Source organism: Corvus moneduloides, chromosome 32, assembly GCF_009650955.1.
Source record: "Corvus moneduloides isolate bCorMon1 chromosome 32, bCorMon1.pri, whole genome shotgun sequence".
Lineage (NCBI taxonomy): Eukaryota > Metazoa > Chordata > Aves > Passeriformes > Corvidae > Corvus > Corvus moneduloides.
In genome coordinates, this window is record NC_045507.1 from 1047680 (window position 1) to 1065800 (window position 18121).

Here is an 18121-nt window from a genome sequence, read left to right on the forward strand (position 1 = left end):
CAGATTCCCGAGGCCGTTCCTGAATTCCCACTGCCATTCCCAAATCCCCAATGTCATTCCCAGATTCCTGAGACCATTCCTGTTATTCCCGAGATCATTCCCGTTTTCCTGAGGGCATTCCCAGGAGTTCCCAAATTCCCAACGGCCATTCCCAAATTCCCAGTGCCATTCCCAATGCCATTCCCATTATTCCTGATGTCATTCCTGGATTCCTGATGTCATTCCCGAATTCCCGATACCATTCCCAATGCCATTCCCATTATTCCCGATGCCATTCCTTGTTCCCAGTGCCATTCCCAAGTTCCCAATGCCATTCCCGATGGTCATTCCCGAATTCCCGGTGCCATTCCCGATGCCATTCCCGAACTCCCGATGCCATTCCTGATGGTCATTCCTGAATTCTCGGTGCCATTCCCGGTGCCATTCCTGAACTCCCGATGCCATTCCTGATGGTCATTCCCGAATTCCCGGTGCCATTCCTGAATTCCCAATGCCATTCCCGTTATTCCTGATGCCATTCCCAAGTTCCCAGTGCCATTCCTGATGGTCATTCCTGAATTCCCGGTGCCATTCCTGAATTCCTGGTGCCATTCCCCTTATTCCTGATGCCATTCCTTGTTCCCGGTGCCATTCCCGTTATTCCTGATGCCATTCCCAGTGCCATTCCCGAATTCCCAATGCCATTCCCGAATTCCCGGTGCCATTCCCGTTGCTTCCGATGCCATTCCCGTAATTCCCGGTGCCATTCCTGTTCTTCCTGATGCCATTCCCGGTGCCATTCCCGTTATTCCCGGTGCCATTCCCATTCTTCCTGATGCCGTTCCCATTATTCCCGATGCCATTCCTGATGCCGTTCCTGTTATTCCCGGTGCCATTCCCGAATTCCCGGTGCCATTCCCGGTGCCATTCCCGAACTCCCGATGCCATTCCTGATGGTCATTCCCGAATTCCCGGTGCCATTCCTGAATTCCCAATGCCATTCCCGTTGTTTTCGATGCCATTCCCGTTATTCCTGATGCCATTCCCAAGTTCCCAGTGCCATTCCTGATGGCCATTCCTGAATTCCCAGTGCCATTCCTGAATTCCTGGTGTCATTCCCCTTATTCCCGATGCCATTCCTCGTTCCCGGTGCCATTCCCATTATTCCCGATGCCATTCCCAATGGTCATTCCCGGTGCCATTCCCGGATTCCCAATGGTCATTCCTGAATTCCCGGTGCCATTCCCGGATTCCCGGTGCCATTCCCGTTATTCCTGATGCCATTCCCAGTGCCATTCCCGAATTCCCAATGCCATTCCCAAATTCCCGGTGCCATTCCCATTGCTTCCGATGCCATTCCCGTTACTCCTGATGCCGTTCCTGGTGCCATTCCCGTTATTCCCGGTGCCATTCTGGATTCCCAATGGTCATTCCTGAATTCCCGGTGCCATTCCCATTGTTTCCGATGCCATTCCCGTAATTCCTGGTGCCTTTCCGAACTCCCGGTGCCATTCCCAGTGCCATTCCTGTTCTTCCCGATGCCGTTCCCGATGCCATTCCCGTTATTCCCAGTGCCATTCCCATTGTTCCTGATGCCGTTCCCATTATTCCCGATGCCATTCCTGATGCCATTCCTGTTATTCCCGGTGCCATTCCCGAATTCCCAGTGCCATTCCCAAATTCCCGGTGCCATTCCTGTTGTTCCCGATGCCGTTCCCGTTACTCCCAATCCCATTCCTGGTGCCATTCCCATTGTTCCCGATGCCATTCCCATTATTCCCAGTGCCATTCCCGGATTCCTGGTGCCATTCCCATTATTCCTGATGGCCATTCCCGGTGCCATTCCCATTATTCCCGAGGCCATTCCCAATGGTCATTCCTGAATTCCCGGTGCCATTCCCGTTGTTCCCGATGCCATTCCTGAACTCCCGGTGCCATTCCCGGTCTCCCAGGGCCGGGGCGCGCTCCAGGACATCCCGCAGGTGCCGCTGTTCCGGACGCTCTGCAAGGCCGCGCTGTCGGTCAGAGCCGTGCGCGACATCGTCCCCACCCTGCGCCGGGCCATCGCCACCGCCATGGAGGGGACACCTGGTGAGGGCACGGGGACATCCCGGAATTCCCCCAAAATTCCCCTGGGATGGGGTTTGGGGCATGGGAATCCCAAAAATTCCCATGGGGATGAACTGGGGGGATCCCAAAATCAGCCCCTGGATGGGGAATTTCCGTCCCCTCCCTGCTTGGGGCCATCGCCACCGCCATGGAGGGGACACCCGGTGAGGTCACGGGGACATCCCGGAATTCCCCCAAAATTCCCCTGGGATGGGGTTTGGGGTGTGGGAATCCCAAAATTCCCATGTGGAGGAGTTTTGGGAGGGAAAGAATCCCAAAATCAGCCCCGGGATGGGGAATTTCCGTCCCCACCCTGCTCGGGGCCATCGCCACCGCCATGGAGGGGACACCTGGTGAGGGAACGGGGACGTCCCAGAATTCCCCCAAAATTCCCCCGGAATGGGGATCCCAAAATCAGCCCCGGGATAGGGTTTGGGGGGGGTTGGAACCCCAAAATTTCCCTGGGGTTGGGATCCCAAAATCAGCCCCCATGGAGTGGGGAATTTGGGAGGGAAAGAATCCCAGAATCTCCCTGTGAGGGGTTTGGGATGGGGAGAGGAATCCCAAAATTCCCATGGAGGGGAGTTTGGGATGGGAGGAATCCCAAAATTCCCATGGGGAGGAGTTTGGGATGGGAGGAATCTCAACATTCCCATGTGGAGGAGTTTTGGGAGGGAGGGGATCCCAAAATCAGCCCCGGGGTGGGGAATTTGGGGAGGTTGGAATCCTGAAATTCCCCCCATGAGGAATTTGGGAGGGGAGGAATCCCAAAGTCAGCCCCAGCATGGGAAATCTGGGGAGGAGAAATCCCAAAATTCCCCTGGAGAGAGATTTTGGGAGGAGGAATCCCAAAATCAGCCCTGGGATGAGGAATTGGAGAGGGATTGGAATCCCAAAATTTCCTTGGGGTTGGGATCCCAAAATCAGCCCCCATGGGGTGGGGAATTTGGGAGGGAAAGAATCCCAGAATCTCCCTGTGAGGGGTTTGGGATGGGAGGAATCCCGAAATTCCCATGGAGAGGAGTTTGGGATGGGAGGAATCCCAAAATTCCCATGGAGGGGAGTTTGGGATGGGAGGAATCCGAGAATTCCCCCAGTGAGAAATTTGGGGAGGGAACCCCCCTAAGGCACTTTTGGGGCACCCGGTGGGATTTGGGGTGACCCCCCCATGGATTTGGGGGGTTTTGGGATGGGATTTGGGATTTTGGGGTGTCTGGGGATGGAATTTGGGATCAGGTGGAATTTGGGGTGACCCCTCCTGGATTTGGGGGGTTTTGGGATGGGATTTTGGGGTGTCTGGGGATGGAGGTTTGGGATCAGGTGGGATTTGGGGGGTTTTGGGATGGGATTTGGGATTTTGGGGTGTCTGGGGATGGAATTTGGGATCAGGTGGAATTTGGGGTGACCCCTCCTGGATTTGGGGGATTTTGGGATGGGATTTGGGATTTTGGGGTGTCTGGGGATGGAGGTTTGGGATCAGGTGGAATTTGGGGTGACCCCTCCTGGATTTGGGGGGATTTTGGGATGGGATTTTGGGGTGTCTGGGGATGGAGGTTTGGGATCAGGTGGGATTTGGGGGGGTTTTGGGATGGGATTTGGGATTTTTGGGGGTCTCTGGGGATGGAATTTGGGATCAGGTGGGATTTGGGGTGACCCCTCCTGGATTTGGGGTATTTTGGGATGGGATTTGGGATTTTGGGGTGTCTGGGGATGGAATTTGGGATCAGGTGGGATTTGGGGTGACCCCCATGGATTTGGGGGTGTTTTGGGATGGGATTTGGGGTTTTGGGGTGTCTGGGGATGGAACTTTGGGGTTGGGGACACCGGGATGGTTTTGGGGCTGTTTGAGGGCTTTGGAGCCAGTTTCTGGAGGTTTTTTGGGGTTTTTTGGGATCGAGGGGCTCAGACCCCCCCCCCAAAAGGATTTTGGGGTCCCCGTAGGCCCCGTGTTCGTGGAGCTGCCCATCGATGTCCTCTACCCCTTCCACGTGGTCCAGAAGGAGATCGGGGGCCCCAAAACCCCGCGGGGGCTGCGGGGGAAACTCGTCCAGTGGTGAGAGGAACCCCCCCAAAAAAACCCCAAAGAACCCCCCCCAAAAAAAACCCCAACCCAAAAAAAAAAACCCAGGAAAAAACCCCACAAATCCCCCAAAAACCAACAAAAATTTCCAACCCCCCCCAAAAAAAACCCCAAAAAACCCACAAATAACCCAACCCCCCCCAAAAAAACCCAAAACCCCAAAAAAAGCACAAAACCCCAAACCCTCCCCCCCAAAATCCCCCCAAAATACCTCCAAAAAAAGCCCCAACCCCCAAAAAATCCCCCAAAAACTCCCCCAAAAAACCAAAAAAAAACCCAAAACCAAAAAAAAACCAAAAAAGACCCCAACCCTCCCAAAAAAGCCCCCCAAAAATCCCATAAAACCCCCAAAAAAAACCCAAATCCCACAAAAACCCAAAAAACCCCAACCACCCCCAAAAAGCCTCCCCCCCAAAAACAAGCCCCCCCCAAATCCCCAAAAACCCGCAGAAAAACCCCAAAAGCCCCCAAACCCCCCAAAAGAACCCCCCAAAATCCTGAAAAAAGACCCCAAACCCCCCAAAAGACCTCTCCCCCAAAAACTTCCCCCCCAAAAACCCCAGAAAAACCAAAAAACCCCAAATCCCACAAACATCCCAAAAAAACCCCAAATCCCCCAAAATACCTCCCCCTCAAAAACCCCAGAAAAACCCAAAAAACCCCAAATCCCACCAAAAAAAACCAAAAAGCCCCCCAAAACCTCCTCCCGCTCCCAAAAAAATCCCCCCAAAACCCCAGAAAAACCCCAAAAAGCCCCAAATCCCACAAAAACCCCAAATCCCCGCAGGTACCTCGGGAATTACCTCCAGGATCTCTTCGCGGGGGCCTGGGAGCCGCGGGACCCGACGCCGTTGCCCCTGCGCGTCCCCACGGCCGCCCCCGAGCAGGTGCGGGACCCCAAAACGGGGCGAAAACCCCAAAAATGGGGCGAAAACCACAAAAACAGGGTGAAAACCGCAAAAACAGGGGGAAAACCCCCAAAAATGGGGCGAAAACCCCCCAAAACAGAGGGAAAATCCCAAAAACAGGGGGGAAACCCCAAAAACAGGGCGAAAACCTCATAATCCCCAAAGCTGGGGGGAAAACCCCAAAAAGGGGCAGAAAATCTCAAAAGCGGGGAAAAACCTCTGAAAACGGGAGGAAAACCCCAAAGGCAGGGTGATAACCCCAAAAATGGGGGGAAAACCCCAAAAGTGGGGGGAAAACCCCAAAAACGGGGGGGAAACCCCATAAAAGGGGTGAAAACCCCAAAAGTGGGGGGAAAACCCCAAAAATGGGGTGAAAACCCCAAAAACGGGGGGAAAACCCCATAAAAGGGGTGAAAACCCCAAAAGTGGGGGGAAAACCCCAAAAATGGGGTGAAAACCCCAAAAACGGGGGGAAAACCCCATAAAAGGGGTGAAAACCCCAAAAGTGGGGGAAAAACCCCAAAAGTGGGGGGAAAACCCCAAAAACGGGAAAAGCCCAAAAACGAGGGGAAAAACCCCAAAGCTGGGGTGATAACCCCAAAAATGGGGGGAAAACCCCAAAAAGTGGGGGGAAACCCCCAAAACTGGGAGGAAAACCCCAAAAAATGGGGAGAACCCCAAAAAATTGGGAAAACCCCAAAAACGGGGAGATAACCCCAAAAATGGGGCAAAAACCTGAAAACCGGGGGGAAAACCCTAAAGCCGGGACAAAACCCCAAAAAATGGGGTGAAAACCCCAAAAGTGGGGGGAAAACCCCAAAAATGGGGTGAAAACCCCAAAAAATGGGGGGAAAACCCCATAAAAGGGGTGAAAACCCCAAAACCGGGGGGAAAACCCCAAAACCGGGGGGAAAACCCCAAAGCTGGGGCGATAACCCCAAAAATGGGGTGAAAACCCCAAAAGCGGGGGAAAACCCCAAAACTGGGGGGAAAACCCCAAAAAATGGGGTGAAAGCCCAAAAAATGGGGGAAACCCCCAAAAACGGGGAGATAACCCCAAAAATGGGGCGAAAACCTGAAAACCGGAGTGAAAACCCTTAAAGCCGGGCAAAACCCCAAAAAATGGGGTGAAAACCCCAAATTGGGGGGAAAACCCCAAAAACAGGGGGGAAACCCCAAAAATGGGGTGAAAACCCCAAAACCGGGGGGAAAACCCCAAAGATGGGGTGAAAACCCCAAAACCGGGGGGAAAACCCCAAAGCTGGGGCGATCACCCCAAAACTGGGGGGAAAACCCCAAAAGTGGGGGGAAAACCCCAAAATGGGGGGACTTGGGATGGGGTTGAGGGGTTGGGGATGGATTTGGGGTCCGGTTTTGGGATGGGATTGGAGGGATTTGGGGGCGGTTTGGGGTGGGGTTGATTTGGGATATGATGGGGGGGTTTCGGGATGGGGTTGGGATGGGGTTGGGATGGGGTTGGGATGGGGTTGGGTGGGGTTGGGATGGGGTTGGGATGGGGTTGGGATGGGGTTGGGATGGGATTGAGGTTTCGGGATGGGTTTGGGATGGGATTGGGGTTTGGGATGGGGTTGGGATGGGATTGGGGTTTGGGATGGGGTTGGGGTTTGGGATGGGGTTGGGATGGGATTGGGGTTTGGGATGGGGTTGGGATGGGTTTTGGGGGGGTTTTGGGATGGGATTGAAGGGTTTGGGATGAACTGGGGGGTTTTGGGATGGGATTGGGGTGGGGTTGGGATGGGATTGAATGGTTTGGGATGGATTTTTTGGGGGGGTTTTGGAGGGATTGCGGGATTTTGGGATGGGATTGAGAGTTTTGGGATGGGTTTGGGATGGGTTGAGGGGCTTTGGGGTGGGGTTGAGGGGATTTGGGATGGACTGAGGGTTTTTAGGATGGGTTTGGGGTGGATTGGGATGAGTTTGGGATGGGATTGGGGGAGTTTTGGGATGGGATTGGGATGGATTTGGGGGGGTTGGGATGGGGTTGGGATGGGATTGGGGTCTTGGGGATGGGATTGGGATGGGGTTGAGGTTTTGGGATGGGTTTGGGATGGATTGGGATGGGGTTTTGGGGGGTTTTGGGGTGGGATTGAAGGGTTTGGGATGAATTGGGGGGTTTTGGGATGGGGTTGGGTGGGATTGGGGGGGTTTTGGGATGGGGTTGGGTGGGATTGGGGGAGTTTTGGGATGGGATTGGGATGGATTGGGGGGGTTTGGGATGGGATTGGGATGGGATTGGGGTGGGATTGAGGTTTCGGGATGGGTTTGGGATGGATTGGGATGGGTTTTTGGGGGGTTTTGGGATGGGATTGAAGGGTTTGGGATGAATTGGGGGGGTTTGGGATGGGGTTGAGGTGGGATTGGGATGGATTGAAGGGTTTGGGATGGATTTTTTGGGGGGGTTTTGGATGGATTGGGGGATTTTGGGATGGGATTGAGGGTTTTGGGATGGGTTTGGGATGGGTTGAAGGGATTTGGGGTGGGGTTGAGGGGATTTGGGATGGACTGAGGGTTTTTAGGATGGGTTTGGGGTGGATTGGGATAGGTTTGGGATGGGATTGGGATGGATTGGGGGATTCGAGATGGATTGTGGGGTTTTGGGGGGGTTTGGGATGGGTTTGGGATGGATTGGGGGGGGTGGGATGGATTGGGATGGATTGGGGGTTTTGGGATGGGTTTGGGGTGGATTGGAGGGGTTTGGGGTGGGTTTGGGATGGATTGGAGGGGTTTGGGATGGGTTTGGGGGGGTTGGGATGGGTTTGGGATGGATTGGAGGGGTTTGGGGTGGGTTTGGGATGGATTGGGGGTTTTGGGATGGATTGGAGGGGTTTGGGATGGATTGGGGGGGGTTGGAATGGGTTTGGGATGGATTGGAGGGGTTTGGGATGGATTGGGATGGATTGGGAGGGGTTGGGATGGGGTTGGGATGGGATTGAAAGGTTTGGGATGGCTTTGGGGTGCAGTTGAGGGGTTTTGGGATGGATTGGGGGATTTTGGGATGGGTTTGGGGTGGGTTTTTGGGATGGATTGGGGGTTTTGGGATGGATTGAAGGGGTTGGGATGGGGTTGGGATGGGATTGAAGGGTTTGGGATGAGCTGGTTTTGGGGCTGTCTAAACCGGGCTGGTTTGGGGTTAATTTGGGCTGTTTGGGGTTAATCCCGACTGGTTTAGGATTAATCCTGGCTGTTTGGGGTTAATCCCGGCTGGTTTGGGGCTGTCTAAGGCTGGTTTGGGGCTGTCTAAGGCGGGTTTTGGGGTTAATTTGGGCTGTTTGGGGTTAATCCCGGCTGGTTTGGGGCTGTCTAAGGCGGGTTTTGGGGTTAATCCCGGCTCTTTGGGGTTAATCCAGGATTGGGGCTGTCTAAGGCGGGTTTTGGGGTTAATCCTGGCTCTTTGGGGTTAATCCCGGCTCTTTGGGGGTAATCCCGGCTCTTTGGGGTTAATCCAGGATTGGGGCTGTCTAAGGCAGGTTTTGGGGTTAATCCTGGCTCTTTGGGGTTAATCCCGGCTCTTTGGGGTTAATCCAGGATTGGGGCTGTCTAAGGTGGGTTTTGGGGTTAATCCTGGCTCTTTGGGGTTAGTCCCGGCTCTTTGGGGTTAATCCAGGATTGGGGCTGTCTAAGGCGGGTTTTGGGGTTAATCCTGGCTCTTTGGGGTTAATCCCAGCTCTTTGGGGTTAATCCAGGATTGGGGCTGTCTAAGGTGGGTTTTGGGGTTAATCCTGGCTCTTTGGGGGTAATCCCGGCTCTTTGGGGTTAATCCAGGATTGGGGCTGTCTAAAGTGGGTTTTGGGGTTAATCCTGGCTCTTTGGGGTTAATCCTGGCTCTTTGGGGTTAATGCAGGATTGGGGCTGTCTAAGGCGGGTTTTGGGGTTAATTTGGGCTCTTTGGGGTTAATTTGGGCTCTTTGGGGTTAATCCAGGATTGGGGCTGTCTAAGGCGGGTTTTGGGGTTAATCCCGGCTCTTTGGGGGTAATCCTGGCTCTTTGGGGTTAATCCAGGATTGGGGCTGTCTAAGGCAGGTTTTGGGGTTAATCCCGGCTCTTTGGGGTTAATGCAGGATTGGGGCTGTCTAAGACGGGTTTTGGGGTTAATCCCGGCTCATTGGGGTTAATCCAGGTTTGGGGCTGTCTAAGGCGGGTTTTGGAGTTAATCCTGGCTCTTTGGGGTTAATCCCAGCTCTTTGGGGTTAATCCCGGCTCATTGGGGTTAATCCCGGATTGGGGCTGTCTAAGGTGGGTTTTGGGGTTAATCCCGGCTCTTTGGGGTTAATCCTGGGTCTTTGGGGTTAATCCAGGATTGGGGCTGTCTAAGGTGGGTTTTGGGGTTAATCCCGGCTCTTTGGGGTTAATCCCGGCTCTTTGGGGTTAATCCAGGATTGGGGCTGTCTAAGGTGGGTTTTGGGGTTAATCCCAGCTCATTGGGGTTAATCCCGGCTCATTGGGGTTAATCCTGGATTGGGGCTGTCTAAGGTGGGTTTTGGGGTTAATCCCAGCTCATTGGGGTTAATCCTGGCTCTTTGGGGTTAATCCAGGATTGGGGCTGTCTAAGGTGGGTTTTGGGGTTAATCCCGGCTCATTGGGGTTAATCCCGGATTGGGGTTGTCTGAGGCGGGTTTTGGGGTTAATCCCGGCTCTTTGGGGTTAATCCCGGCTCTTTGGGGTTAATCCAGGATTGGGGCTGTCTAAGGTGGGTTTTGGGGTTAATCCTGGCTCTTTGGGGTTAATCCTGGCTCTTTGGGGTTAATCCCGGCTCTTTGGGGTTAATCCAGGATTGGGGCTGTCTAAGGCGGGTTTTGGGGTTAATCCTGGCTCTTTGGGGTTAATCCCGGCTCTTTGGGGTTAATCCAGGATTGGGGCTGTCTAAGGCGGGTTTTGGGGTTAATCCTGGCTCTTTGGGGTTAATCCCGGCTCTTTGGGGTTAATCCAGGATTGGGGCTGTCTAAGGCGGGTTTTGGGGTTAATCCTGGCTCTTTGGGGGTAATCCCGGCTCTTTGGGGTTAATCCTGGCTCTTTGGGGGTAATCCCGGCTCTTTGGGGTTAATCCAGGATTGGGGCTGTCTAAGGTAGGTTTTGGGGTTAATCCTGGCTCTTTGGGGTTAATCCTGGCTCTTTGGGGTTAGTCCCAGCTCTTTGGGGTTAATCCAGGATTGGGGCTGTCTAAGGCGGGTTTTGGGGTTAATCCCGGCTCTTTGGGGTTAATGCAGGATTGGGGCTGTCTAAGACGGGTTTTGGGGTTAATCCCGGCTCATTGGGGTTAATCCAGGTTTGGGGCTGTCTAAGGCGGGTTTTGGAGTTAATCCTGGCTCTTTGGGGTTAATCCCGGCTCTTTGGGGGTTAATCCTGGCTCATTGGGGTTAATCCCGGATTGGGGCTGTCTAAGGTGGGTTTTGGGGTTAATCCCAGCTCATTGGGGTTAATCCTGGCTCTTTGGGGTTAATGCAGGATTGGGGCTGTCTAAGACGGGTTTTGGGGTTAATCCCGGCTCTTTGGGGGTTAATCCTGGCTCTTTGGGGTTAATCCTGGATTGGGGCTGTCTAAGGTGGGTTTTGGGGTTAATCCTGGCTCTTTGGGGTTAATCCTGGCTCTTTGGGGTTAATCCAGGATTGGGGCTGTCTAAGGCGGGTTTTGGGGTTAATCCTGGCTCTTTGGGGTTAATCCTGGCTCTTTGGGGTTAATCCCGGCTCTTTGGGGTTAATCCAGGTCCAGCGCTGTGCGGAGCTGCTCAGCCGCGCCCGGCGGCCGCTGGTGCTCGTGGGCAGCCAGGCCCTGCTGCCCCCCACGCCGGCCGAGGAGCTGCGGTGAGCGGCCGGACTGGGAGGGACTGGGATGGACTGGGAGGGATTGGGAGGGACTGGGATACATTAGGATGGACTGGGAGGGATTGGGAGGGACTGGGATACATTAGGATGGACTGGGAGGGAATGGGAGGGATTGGGATGAACTGGGAGGGATTGGGTGGGATTGGGATGGACTGGGAGGAACTAGGAAGGAGTGGGAGGGATTGGGAGGGACTGGGAGGGACTGGGATACATTGGGAGGGACTGGGATGGACTGGGAGGGACTGGGAGGCATTGGGAGGGGATTGGGAGGGACTGGGAGGGATTGGGATGGACTGGGAAGGACTGGGAGAGATTTAGGATGGACTGGGATCTGGATGGAGCTGATTTTGGGGCCAAATGGAGCCGTTTTTGGGGCCAAACCGAGCCATTTTTGGGGCCAAACCGAACCAGTTCGGGATGAAACCGAGCCAGTTTTGGGTCCAAACTGAGCCAGTTTAGGCCCCCAGTTGAGCTGATTTTGAGGCCAAACGGAGCCAGTTTGGGATCTGGATGGAGCCAATTTTGGGTCCGAACAGAGCCAGTTTGGGATCTGGATGGAGACGATTTTGGAGCCAAACGGAGCCAGTTTGGGGCCAAACGGAGCCAGTTTGGGATCAGGATGGAGCCGATTTTGGGGCTAAACGGAGCCAGTTTGGGATCAGGATGGAGCCAATTTTGGGGCCAAACCGAGCCAGTTTGGGATCAGGATGGAGCCGTTTTTGGGGCCAAACCGAGCCAGTTTGGGATCTGGATGGAGCCGTTTTTGGGGCCAAACCGAGCCAGTTTGGGATCAGGATGCAGCCACTTTTAGGGCCAAACGGAGCCAGTTTGGGATCAGGATGGAGCCGATTTTGGGGCTAAACGGAGCCAGATTGGGATCTGGATGGAGCCGATTTTGGATCCAAATGGAGCCGTTTTTGGGTCCAAACCGAGCCAGTTTGGGATCAGGATGGAGCTGATTTTGGGTTCAAATGGAGCCAATTTTGGATCCAAACCGAGCCAGTTTGGGATCAGGATGGAGCCGTTTTTGGGTCCAAACGGAGCCAGTTTGGGATCAGGATGGAGCCGTTTTTGGGTCCAAACGGAGCTGTTTTTGGGTCCAAACCGAGCCAGTTTGGGATCTGGATGGAGCCAATTTTAGGGCCAAACTGAGCCAGTTTGGGTCCAAACCGAGCCAGTTTGGGATCAGGATGGAGCCGATTTTGGGTTCAAATGGAGCCAATTTTGGATCCAAACCGAGCCAGTTTGGGATCTGGATGGAGCCGTTTTTGGGTCCAAACGGAGCCAGTTCGGGATCTGGATGGAGCCGTTTTTGGGTCCAAACGGAGCCGTTTTTGGGTCCAAACCGAGCCAGTTTGGGATCTGGATGGAGCCAATTTTGGGGCCAAACTGAGCCAGTTTGGGTCCAAACCGAGCCAGTTTGGGATCAGGATGGAGCCAATTTTGGATCCAAACGGAGCCGTTTTTGGGTCCAAATGGAGCCAGTTTGGGATCAGGATGGAGCCGTTTTTGGATCCAAATGGAGCCGTTTTTGGATCCAAATGTAGCCATTTTTGGATCCAAATGTAGCCACTTTTGGGTCCAAACCGAGCCAGTTTGGGTCCAAACGGAGCCAGTTTGGGATCTGGATGGAGCCATTTTTGGATCCAAATGTAGCCATTTTTGGATCCAAATGTAGCCACTTTTGGGTCCAAACCGAGCCCGTTTGGGTCCAAATGGAGCCAGTTTGGGATCAGGATGGAGCCGTTTTTGGATCCAAATGTAGCCATTTTTGGATCCAAATGTAGCCACTTTTGGGTCCAAACCGAGCCCGTTTGGGTCCAAACGGAGCCAGTTTGGCCCCCCCAGGCCGTTCCCACTGACCCCTCCCCTGTCCCCAGCTCGGCCCTGGAGTCCCTGGGTGTCCCCTGCTACCTGGGCGGGGCGGCGCGGGGGCTGCTGTCCCCCGAGTGTCCCCTGCTGCTGCGGCAGAACCGCCGCGACGCCCTGCGCGACGCCGACCTCGTGCTGCTGGCAGGTACCTGTGGGGACACGGGGACAGCCCCGAGCGTCCCCTGTCCCCTCCTGAGCCCTCGCTGTCCCCTCCCCAAGGGACAGTCTGCGATTTCCGCCTGTCCTACGGCCGCCTCTTCGGCCGCGGCACCGCCGTGGTGGCCGTCAACCGCAACCGGACGCAGCTGCTGCGCAATTCCGACGTCTTCTGGAAGCCGCGGCTGGCCCTGCAAGGTCAGGGGGGCAGTGGGGACACAAATCGGGACTTTGGGGCCACAAATCGGGACTTTGGGGTCACAAGTGAGGTGGTTTTGGGTCAGAATGAGGTGGTTTTGGGTCAAACCGCGACCGGACGCAGCTGCTGCGCAATTCTGACGTCTTCTGGAAGCCGGGGACAGTGGGGACACAAGTGAGGCAGTTCGGGGTCAAAAAGAGGCGGTTTGGGGTCAAAATGAGGCGGTTTGGGGTCAAAAAGAGGTGGTTTTCGGGTCAAAAAGAGGCGGTTTGGGGTGAAAATGAGGCGGTTTTGGGTCAAACCGCAACCGGACGCAGCTGCTGCGCAATTCCGACGTCTTCTGGAAGCTGGGGACAGTGGGGACACAAATCGGGACTTTGGGGACACAAATCGGGACTTTGGGGTCACAAATGAGGTGGTTTTGGGTCAGAATGAGGCGGTTTTGGGTCAGAATGAGGCGGTTTGGGATCAAAATGAGGTGGTTTGGGCCAGAATGAGGTGGTTTGGGGTCAGAAATGAGGTGGTTTGGGCCAGAATGAGGCGGTTTTGGCATCAGAATGAGGCAGTTTTGGGTCAAACGGCGACCAGACGCAGCTGCTGCGCAATTCCGACGTCTTCTGGAAGCCGCGGCTGGCCGTGCAAGGTCAGGGGGGCAGTGGGGACACAAATCGGGACTTTGGGGACACAAATTGGGACTTTGGGGTCACAAGTGAGGCAGTTTTGGGTCAGAATGAGGTGGTTTTGGGTCAAAAAGAGGCGGTTTTGGGGTCAGAATGAGGCAGTTTTGGGTCAAACCGCGACCGGACGCAGCTGCTGCGCAATTCCGACGTCTTCTGGAAGCCGGGGACAGTGGGGACACAAATCGGGACTTTGGGGACACAAATCGGGACTTTGGGGTCACAAATGAGGTGGGTTTGGGTCAGAATGAGGCGGTTTTGGGTCAGAATGAGGCGGTTTGGGATCAAAATGAGGTGGTTTGGGCCAGAATGAGGTGGTTTGGGGTCAGAAATGAGGTGGTTTGGGCCAGAATGAGGCGGTTTTGGCATCAGAATGAGGCAGTTTTGGGTCAAACGGCGACCAGACGCAGCTGCTGCGCAATTCCGACGTCTTCTGGAAGCCGCGGCTGGCCCTGCAAGGTCAGGGGGGCAGTGGGGACACAAATCGGGACTTTGGGGCCACAAATCGGGACTTTGGGGTCACAAGTGAGGTGGTTTTGGGTCAGAATGAGGTGGTTTTGGGTCAAACCGCGACCGGACGCAGCTGCTGCGCAATTCTGACGTCTTCTGGAAGCCGGGGACAGTGGGGACACAAGTGAGGCAGTTCGGGGTCAAAAAGAGGCGGTTTGGGGTCAAAATGAGGCGGTTTGGTGTCAAAAAGAGGTGGTTTTCGGGTCAAAAAGAGGCGGTTTGGGGTGAAAATGAGGCGGTTTTGGGTCAAACCGCAACCGGACGCAGCTGCTGCGCAATTCCGACGTCTTCTGGAAGCCGGGGACAGTGGGGACACAAATCGGGACTTTGGGGACACAAATCGGGACTTTGGGGTCACAAATGAGGTGGTTTTGGGTCAGAATGAGGCGGTTTGGGGTCAGAATGAGGCGGTTTTGGGTCACAATGAGGTGGTTTTGGGGTCAAAAAGAGGCGGTTTTGGGTCAGAATGAGGCAGTTTTGGGGTCAAACTGAGGCAGTTTTGGGTCCCCAACTGAGCTGGTTTTGGGGTCAAACCGAGCCAGTTTGGGGTCATGGCTGAGCTGGTTTTGGGGGTCCCAACCAAGCCACTTTTGGGGCCAAACCAAGAGTTTGGGTCCTTGACTGAGCTGGTTTTGGGGTCAAACTGAACCAGTTTGGGGCTTTGACTGAACTGGGGTTGGGGTCAAATTGAGCTGGTTTTGGGGTCAAACGGAGCCAATTTGGGGCCTCAACCGAGCTGGTTTTGGGGCCAGACTGAGCCAGGTTGGGGCCCCAAATGAGACACATTTGGGGTCAAACCGAGCTGGTTTTGGGGTCAAAGAGAACCAGTTTGAAGTCTCAAGTGCACCATTTTTGGGATCGAACTGAGCTGGTTTGGGGTGTCCCAACCAAGCCATTTTTGGGGTCAAACCGAGCCAGTTTGGGGCCTCAACCAAGCCGCTTTTGGGGCCAAACGGGGCTGCTTTGGGATCTGGATGGAGCCGCTTTTGGGGTCAAACTGAGCCAGTTGGGGACCTCGACTGAGCCACTTTTAGGGTCAAACCAAGCCAGATTGGGGCCCCAGCTGAGGCACATTTGGGGTCAAGCCAAGCTGGTTTTGGGGTCAAACTGAGCCAGTTTGGGGCCTCAACGGAGCCAGTTTGGGGCCCCAACAGAACAGTTTTGGCGCCCCAACCAAGCCAGTTTTGGGGCCAAATGGAGCCAGTTTGGGGCTCCCAACAGAGCTGGTTTTGGGGCCAAATGGGGCCGGTTTGGGGCCGTCCCCAGCTGGGCCAGTCCCTGGTGACACTCTGGGGTCCCGCAGGTGACCCCGCGTCCTTCATGGTGGCGCTGGCCCGGAGCCTCCAGGATTTCTCCTGCCCCCGGGAGTGGCTGGAGCGGCTCCGAGAGGCCGAGAGGAACAAGGAGCAGCGGAACCGGTGAGGGGACAGGAACGGGGACAGCTGGGACCAGGATGGCGACAGGGATGGGGGTGGGGGACAAGGAAATGGGGTTTTGGGGTCAGACCCCCCCCTCATTGGGGGTTTTGGGGTCAGATCCCCCCCTCATTGGGGGTTTTGGGGTCTGACCCCCTCCTCATTGGGGGTTTTGGGGTCAGACCCCTCCTCACTGGGGGTTTTGGGGTCTGACCCCTCCTCATTGGGGGTTTTGGGGTCTGACCCCCTCCTCATTGGGGGTTTTGGGGTCTGATCCCCCCTTCATTGGGGGTTTTGGGGTCTGACCCCCTCCTCATTGGGGGTTTTGGGGTCTGATCCCCCCTTCATTGGGGGTTTTGGGGTCTGACCCCCTCCTCATTGGGGTTTTGGGGTCAGACTCCGCCTCATTGGAGTTTTGGGGTCTGACCCCTCCTCATTGGGGGTTTTGGGGTCTGACCCCTCCCTCATTGGGGTTTTGGGGTCTGATCCCCCCCTCATTGGGGGTTTTGGGGTCTGACCCCCTCCTCATTGGGGGTTTTGGGGTCTGACCCCCTCCTCATTGGGGGTTTTGGGGTCTGATCCCCCCTTCATTGGGGGTTTTGGGGTCTGACCCCCTCCTCATTGGGGGTTTTGGGGTCTGATCCCCCCTTCATTGGGGGTTTTGGGGTCAGATCCCCCCTCATTGGAGTTTTGGGGTCTGACCCCTCCTCACTGGGGGTTTTGGGGTCTGATCCCCCCCTCATTGGGGGTTTTGGGGTCTGACCCCTCCTCATTGGGGTTTTGGGGTCAAACTCCGCCTCATTGGGGTTTTGGGGTCAGACCCCTCCTCATTGGGGGTTTTGGGGTCTGATCCCCCCTTCATTGGGGGTTTTGGGGTCTGACCCCCTCCTCATTGGGGGTTTTGGGGTCTGATCCCCCCCTCATTGGGGGTTTTGGGGTCAGACCCCTCCTCATTGGGGGTTTTGGGGTCTGATCCCCCCTTCATTGGGGGTTTTCAGGTCTGACCCCCTCCTCATTGGGGGTTTTGGGGTCTGATCCCCCCCTCATTGGGGGTTTTGGGGTCTGACCCCTCCTCATTGGGGTTTTGGGGTCAAACTCCGCCTCATTGGGGTTTTGGGGTCAGACCCCTCCTCATTGGGGGTTTTGGGGTCAGACCCCTCCTCATTGGGGGTTTTGGGGTGTGACCCCCCCTCATTGGGGTTTTGGGGTCAGACCCCTCCTCATTGGAGTTTTGGGGTCAGACTCCCCCCTCATTGGGGTTTTGGGGTCAGACCCCTCCTCATTGGGGGTTTTGGGGTCTGACCCCCCCTCATTGGGGTTTTGGGGTCAGACCCCTCCCCTCATTGGGGTTTTGGGGTCAGACCCCTCCTCATTGGGGGTTTTGGGGTCTGACCCCCCCTCATTGGGGTTTTGGGGTCAGACCCCTCCCCTCATTGGGGTTTTGGGGTCAGACCCCTCCTCATTGGGGGTTTTGGGGTCTGACCCCCCCTCATTGGGGTTTTGGGGTCAGACCCCCCCCCCTCATTGGGGTTTTGGGGTCAGACCCCCTCCTCATTGGGGTTTTGGGGTCAGACCCCTCCTCATTGCCCTTTTCCTGCAGGGACAAGGCCGCGGTGTCCCCTCCGTGTCACCTGAACCCGCTGGCGCTGCTGCAGGCCGTGGACCAGGTGTTGCCACCCCACAGCCTCTTGGTGGCCGACGGAGGCGACTTCGTGGGCACGGCCGCCTACATCGTCCGACCCCGCCGGCCGCTGGCCTGGCTGGACCCCGGTATGGCCGCCCCCGCGGGGACAGTGCGGGGACACGGCCGGATCCCACAGGACACGGGGGGGGACACTGCAGGGACACCCAGGGACAGCGTGGGGACACGGCTGGATCCCACGGGGACACACACGGACCACGTGGGGACACGCAGGGACACGGCCAGGCAGTGTGGGGACATGGCCCAGCCCCACAGGGACACGGCCGGACCCCGTGGGGACACGGCCAGACCCTGCAGGGACACGGCCAGACTGCGTGGGGACACGCGGGGACAGCTCGGGGACACGATCAAACCTTGAGGGGACACGCGGGGACAGCTCCGGGACATGATCAAACCTTGAGGGGACACGCGGGGACAGCTCCGGGACATGATCAAACCTTGAGGGGACACGCGGGGACAGCTCCGGGACACGGTCAAACCCTGTGGGGACACGCGGGGACAGCTCGGGGACAGCTCCGGGACATGCGGGGACAGCTCCGGGACACGATCAAACCCTGTTGGGACACGCGGGGACAGCTCCAGGACAGCTCCGGGACACGCGGGGACAGCTCCGGGACATGATCAAACCTTGAGGGGACACGCGGGGACAGCTCCAGGACAGCTCCGGGACACGC

The 18121-nt window shown here is 56.0% G+C and overlaps 1 protein-coding gene and 1 long non-coding RNA gene across 6 annotated transcripts in view; both read left to right on the forward strand.

Annotated features, from left to right (window-relative positions):
- Nucleotides 1-18121, forward strand: part of ILVBL (ilvB acetolactate synthase like) — a 35324-nt gene that overhangs the window by 11804 nt on the left and 5399 nt on the right. For 3 of the 5 annotated variants that reach the window (XM_032094545.1, XM_032094543.1, XM_032094541.1), the window contains exons 5-14: nucleotides 1932-2070; nucleotides 4030-4141; nucleotides 4956-5055; nucleotides 10798-10895; nucleotides 12797-12933; nucleotides 13008-13234; nucleotides 13559-13651; nucleotides 13911-14279; nucleotides 15634-15748; nucleotides 17346-17473. In XM_032094545.1, the coding sequence (XP_031950436.1) occupies nucleotides 1932-2070; nucleotides 4030-4141; nucleotides 4956-5055; nucleotides 10798-10895; nucleotides 12797-12933; nucleotides 13008-13234; nucleotides 13559-13651; nucleotides 13911-14279; nucleotides 15634-15748; nucleotides 17346-17380 (1425 nt within the window). In that variant the 3' untranslated portion in view covers nucleotides 17381-17473. Of the gene's footprint in view, nucleotides 1-1931; nucleotides 2071-4029; nucleotides 4142-4955; nucleotides 5056-10797; nucleotides 10896-12796; nucleotides 12934-13007; nucleotides 13235-13558; nucleotides 13652-13910; nucleotides 14280-14350; nucleotides 14503-15633; nucleotides 15749-17345; nucleotides 17516-18121 lie in introns of those variants that run through there. The other 2 variants (XM_032094544.1, XM_032094546.1) reach the window with 2 other exon arrangements.
- Nucleotides 9595-10098, forward strand: LOC116437119. The gene is made up of 3 exons (XR_004237178.1): nucleotides 9595-9646; nucleotides 9706-9784; nucleotides 9884-10098. It is a non-coding gene; the product is annotated as an uncharacterized LOC116437119 (long non-coding RNA).